General features: G+C 39.1%; 1 protein-coding gene and 1 long non-coding RNA gene across 3 annotated transcripts in view; one reads left to right on the top strand and one right to left on the bottom strand.

Moving 5' to 3' along the window:
- Positions 1 to 345: 345 nt before the first annotated feature.
- On the bottom strand, positions 346 to 5133 carry LOC120506503. The gene is made up of 3 exons (XR_005628521.1): positions 5002 to 5133; positions 1947 to 2007; positions 346 to 1229 (listed from the first exon to the last, which is right to left on the bottom strand). It is a non-coding gene; the product is annotated as an uncharacterized LOC120506503 (long non-coding RNA).
- LOC120506501 (transient receptor potential cation channel subfamily V member 6-like) overlaps positions 5018 to 6000 on the top strand; it is a 27765-nt gene continuing 26782 nt past the window's right edge. For both annotated transcript variants that reach the window (XM_039718157.1, XM_039718156.1), the window contains exon 1: positions 5018 to 5625. In XM_039718157.1, the coding sequence (XP_039574091.1) occupies positions 5495 to 5625 (131 nt within the window). In that variant the 5' untranslated portion in view covers positions 5018 to 5494. The remainder of the gene's footprint in view (positions 5626 to 6000) is intronic.

Raw genomic sequence — 6000 nt, 5'->3', positions numbered from 1 at the left:
AGGTCTTCAATTCTCTTTTGGCTTTTCCTGGAAACGTTACAAAGTCTGCTGCAAATGTTGGGGGGGAGGGATAGGTTTTACAAAATCTAGTGATCTTTGTGCTGCTTTTCTGTAACAGTCAGTAGTGTTATTGCTGATCCCTCATCCAACTGACCAGGACCTCAGGAATGCATCTTTCAGGGAAGTCTCTGCCTCTGCTACCATTCCTCACCACGAGTAGCTGTCCTTGCTTCTGCTAATCTGAGTCAAGAAGTAGAGATCACTTCCCTTCAACTTTCTTAATCGGGCTTACTACACACACATTTTCACACACAAGGCCACACTATTAATTAAAAGAATTCAGTGTAATATTTTATTTACAAGCAGCTTCCCTCTAGCATTTTGCACTCCTCCAGGACAGAAGATGGATTAATGGAATTACACATCAGGATTAGTTGCATAATATAGAGTAAATCCTTCAAGGACACATATGCCCTGATATAGTTTATAATGTATTGTTAAGTTATGTCTGTTGCTGAGTTACCTGTGATTTACTGGTGGTGAAGTAATTCATATTTACACAGCAGATGAGATCTTGTGAAGATAAGAGTTTCTCAAGACTGGTGGAGATAACACCGCTAGTATTCTGCTTCTGGAATATCTAGTTATTTTCCTCTGTTACTTTGTTTTGGTTTTTGATAGATATCATTACTCAGCTGTGTGATATCAATGTGTACATAATGCTGTGCATTTCCATACAATCATCCTCAGCTTTGTTTTCCTATGCTACAGAAGTAAGATATATAACTTGAACAACTGGAAATATCACAGTCCAACAGGATTCCCTAACGTATCTGTAATACATCAATCAATTGCTGCCTAGCTATTATTACAATCTTCTCAGATGGAAGATTATCCATTATGGACATGGAGAAACTACATCATTGTTTATTGCTGACTTGGTGAATTCTTGACTTTCTGTTCAGTGTTCTCTCTATACTTTGACTCTCTCTGTCATTTGCTTTTTCCTGTACTTCTGCTGCTCTCATTCTTTTCTCTTACAACTTACATCTTTAGAGCTTTTATTAGATGTTGAGATTTCAGACAAGGAATTGCAGTACAATCAGAAATGTCCAGGCTTCGGGAAGTGTTGAAAGACTGGTCTGGTTGTAGGTTGCACTTCCAGTCTTCCTCTTAAGGTGGCAGTGTAAACTTGGGAATGCGATCTGTGCACTTGGTTTTTGCTGTTGCTGAAATGACAGAATTTGTCTTGTGATATCCAAACTGGGAATTTTTAAGAGATAATTTTTATGATGAAATTCTTTTGTGAATTTCAGAAAAAAATAGAAAATGTGGTTTTATTTTTAAGGTTTGAGCATATATGTGATTCAGAGAGATTATATGCAAAAAAGACATGGAAGAATAAGAGTTTCTGAATTGGTTTGGCAGTCTGTGGCTCTGGAAGAACAGGCAAATCTTTGTGTGAAAATTTGTCCAGGCAGATGTTTGGGAGCAATACTTATCTCTGACAGGTAAAACTTGTCTGTGCTCTAACCAAGATAACTTGGCTACTCAGGGACTCTGAATGTGTTAAGCATCTAATTATGCTACTTTATTTGTCTATTTAACATGAATGTGGGGGCCCAAATCTGGAAGGCAAATGAAGAAGAGATTTTCAATTTGTAATAATAAATGAATTGACTTCCCCTTCTTTCCTTTCTCTTCAAAAGCCCTCTGTGTAAATTCTCTTGATAACACTCATTACATAATCTTGTGTGCTTAACAGAAACCTTAAAAAAAATTTCAGAAGATCAAAATGGGGGATATCTACCATGCCCAGTCAATTTGGTTTCTCCTTTAGGTTCAATAGGTTTCCTTATTTTTACAATGCCTTTTATCTTTTGCATTTCCTGCTGCTCAGAGTTTGCATTCCTGTGGATTTTGTGAAAGACTGAGATTACACTTACATCTTTGTAGTAACTCTAAAATATCTCGCAGTTCTCGCAATTCCCTCTCCCCCTGAAAAACCTGTAAGATAAAACCAGAAAGATTAAAAATAAAAAAGCACTCCCATCCTGATTTGTCACCAGAAAAGCACTTTGGATTTAATCTTACATACCTCCAGCACTCAAAATTTCCAGGAAGGTTAACAGGAGTTTTGTAAGAACATGGAATGTAGGGGTCAGGAACATTCAGAAGGAAAGGAATCCATGTACTGTGCAAATTACGTCTGTCTCTACATTAGCACTGAAATTACTTTTATAGTAGGCCAGGTAATAGCTGTGCTGATTTAATTTTGAAAAGAAAGAAGGCACTGAAAAGGTGGCTGGGAGGAAAAAAAAACCAGGAGACTATGTGAAAAATTCTCCTGTAGTGTTTTTCTCTAATTCTCCTGTTATAATTTTTACTTCTCAAGTACATTGCTGGCAAATACTAGCTTGAATTTCAGGTTCACCAAAGGTCACCTCATTCACACTCAACTATTCTGATTTGCTTTAAAAAAAAAAAAAATCAAAAATTCAAGGCTGACCTAAAAGGAATGGATTGTACTATAAAAAAAGTGCAGAGTATTGTCTCTAGCATGATAACAATCCCCAGTGACAAAAGTGGTTTTTTTCCTCCCTTGTATTTATGGCAGGTATGGGAAAGTCAGATTGGTTGTTGCTGAAGTATCTCCACACATTGGTTTATTTGCACTCAGTTTCTATAGTCCTGCAAAGGGCAGCACATCCTAACTGTGCCATGTATGACATTGGTAGATACCCCAGAGCCATGGGGTGACTGAACTGCACAGAACCAGCATTGTTCCACCACTGCAGGTCTGTTTCAATTTTGTGTAGTTAGACACTGTGGTGTGAGAAACAGATTTGGACAGGTTGTGCTTTTCATTTCTTCATGCTTACATTGCTATGGATGGCCTATGCATATGGAAGGGAATTTGTGTGGAAGGAGATGTTGACATCTGCTGTCATATTTGTTAGAAGGGGTCAAGCTGGAATCAAGAGAGTGCAGGAATCAGGTCAGTCAGAATTACCCCATTTCAGAAACAAGAGAAGTCAAGGCATACACCAGTAAAGGGCATCACTGGCAGCCAGGATAAAGACACTATTTGCAGAAGGAGCTTGGAACAAGGAACAGGTAGAGCTAGAATAATGTCAGGAGCTAAAGGGCTAGAAGCCAGTCACAACATGACTCAGGAGCTGAGGAAAGGGAAAACCACATACACCAAACCTGTATAGACCTACAATCCACACCTCAACTGCAAGGCCTTATCAGGTCCTTAGTTTTTGAATAAAATTATTTACAGCCTTCTAGACTGAAAGCCCAGCAGTGCTTAAGTGGTATGGTCATGATGTGCTAAAGAGGTTTCAGTCCCTACCATATGCTTACGTATTTCACCCACCTTTCATCTCCGTACTCTATTTCTGCTGAAAATGCCCTGACCATGAATTACAGGAAAACACTCTTTTGCAGTATTAGACTTCATGTTCACGCAAGTGGGTAAAGGAAAACTATTGAGCCAGCTTTGCTGCAGTCTGAAGCCCTAATGAGAGGTCTGATGAGCTGCCCACACCATGTGGTGAGTCCACCTGAGACAGGTTTGCAGCTGCTGGGGCTGCCATGGCTGCTGCAGCTGGTGCCTCCATGGTTAGCTAAGAACACCTTCCTCGACCTGATGTCTGACTGCTCTTCACTTCTTGTCCCCTAGAACTGCTGTCAGGGTGGCAGCGCTGCCCAGAGGAGGCAGGAATTAATCACTGCTTTCCTGTCCTGCTGATACCACTCTTCTAGGGCTTCCTTGGAGAGACAGTGGAAAGTGTTCTCTGCTTGGGAAAAACAGAGATTGTGTTCGTCTGTCAGAGACTATTAATACCTCAGTATCTAAATACCTTTCTCAACTTCAAGAGGAGTTGCTTCCCCCACCCCTCACAGTGTTAGAAGGGACTCTATTGATATTCTTTAAAAAAAATATTAAAAACACAATATATGCTCAAAACACCTGGCTGGTATAAATTCTAACCTCTCAAAGTAGCAAGTAATATATTCTTCCCATTATTACAGCTTAACCTGACACTTCCTCCTAGATCGGGTCAACTCAGTGAATTTTACATTTAGGGTAAGGTCCCTCAAGTTTGCCTTAAATCATTGGTTTTTGTGTAGCAATTTATGATTTTATAGAAGAGCATACATCATGAGTTTACAGAAGTTTGGATGTTAATCCTGGTTTTGTAGTTCTAAGAAACCTCTAAATAAACCAGGAATTTCATAGAGATGACTCAGTCCTTTTGCTTTATACACTTCTCTCTCTCTGTCTAATTCTTTCAAGATCCAGGCACCCTAAACAGAATTGGTTTCCACTACAGCAAGAGTAGGAATGAAGGGATTTTTCTATTCCTTCAAGGTGCAAAAATACTAGTACAAGTCCAAGTCTTTAGGGAAAGAAGTTTATAAACTAGAACCTTTCTCCTTTCCTTTTATTTTTCTTTTTTTTTTTCCCACTTTTTGTTTTTTCTTTTCTTCCTCATAGCTTCCAGTTTCTTCACACAAAGAAGGATGTCTCATCTCTTCATTTTCATATTTGGTTTACTGCTTTGCAGACAAATACTCTCTGACCATGAATATGTTTTTCTGTGCCAAAATCAAGTTTTGTTAAATAATGAAAACAAAACAAACAAAACAAACAAACAAACAAACAAACAAACAAACAAAAACCCGTTTTGTTAAATAGAAATCCTCATCCCTTTCCTAAATAAGATTTTTCTGGAAGAAATGAGAAGAAATAATGAGAGTTGTAGAACATTAAATGAAAATGAAGTATTTAAAGTTTACACATTAATCTACATAAACTCTTCTTCCAGCTTATGGAGTAAGGTGATTTTGTTTTACGTGGAGAAGGTGGAGTCTGTAAGGATAATTCTTTAATGGGATTTGCAGACAGCTGAGGTGGGAGGTGTGTCCTCCTCTCTGCCACCTTCCCAGAGCCCTGTGTCTTTTAGGGCACGTTCCCACATGTTCACTCACCTTAAAGGTGTTTTGCCTGGCTTGTTCAGCTGTCTATTTCAAAAGTGCTTCCATGTTGCTTTCCAGAGGAATTCAGAGATTCAAAAGGAGGATGATTGCTTCTAAAGCCTAGATTTCAGAATCAAAATAGCCTAGGAATCCTAGAAGCCTAGAAGCCCAGGACCTTGATGCTGTATGAATTCTTCAGTTGCTGTACAGGGTCTTTTTGAGGGGTAGGCTGCTGGCGAGCTACTTCAAAATCAGACACACCTTTGGGCTGGGCTATTTTGGAAACTAAGTAATTGATGAGGCTCAAGTATGGTCTGCTAGGAACAAGTGATTTTATTGTGTGTTTTTACACACACTTTGATCAGCTGATGCAGTTGACTGACAGTCTCCTCTGTAAACTGAGGGCAGAGGAGTGGTGACCTGCAGTGAGCCTTTCCTGACTTTTTCCCAAAGTAGGGATTGCTGGCTTTCAGGCAGCTAGGCAAGAGAGGAAAAGGGACGTGATATGGGGGTACCTTTATTTGGGGAGAGCAATCCCTTCTATTCCCGGATATGGAGTGAACTGAGTCAGAAGCTGCAAGGCAAAAAATCCTGGGATAAACATCTGGATGAAATCTATTTACTCCAGCAGAAGAGGTACGGTGCACTTCACGCTTCTTTTCTTCTCTTTCTTCTGCTGCTCTCCCTGTAGCTGATTCTCACTCTTTCCCCTTAGGCTTTTCTGCCGGTAGATAAATTTTAAACAACCCTGGAGCACTTTTCTCTATCAGATTTCTTCTTTCAAGGTGGAATGCTTCTGGAGTTCCAATCTTATCTGCTTTCACAGGTAGATTTACCAGGTTGCAATTGAATTACCCTGTGCAGTACTTCAGTCACAAATTAATTATGTATTCTCTTGTCTTTCCTGCTTCATGGGTAAAGCTTGCAGGAAAATGCATGAAGATTTGTTTTTAATTGTTATTATTATTGTTATTATTATTGTCATAATTATCATTAACATTATTATTAGGA

Source organism: Passer montanus, unplaced genomic scaffold (genome assembly GCF_014805655.1).
Source record: "Passer montanus isolate IOZ18808 unplaced genomic scaffold, ASM1480565v1 scaffold39, whole genome shotgun sequence".
NCBI classification, from domain to species: domain Eukaryota; kingdom Metazoa; phylum Chordata; class Aves; order Passeriformes; family Passeridae; genus Passer; species Passer montanus.
Note: the sequence above shows the minus strand (reverse complement) of the source record. Positions and strands in the feature narration are given on the sequence as shown.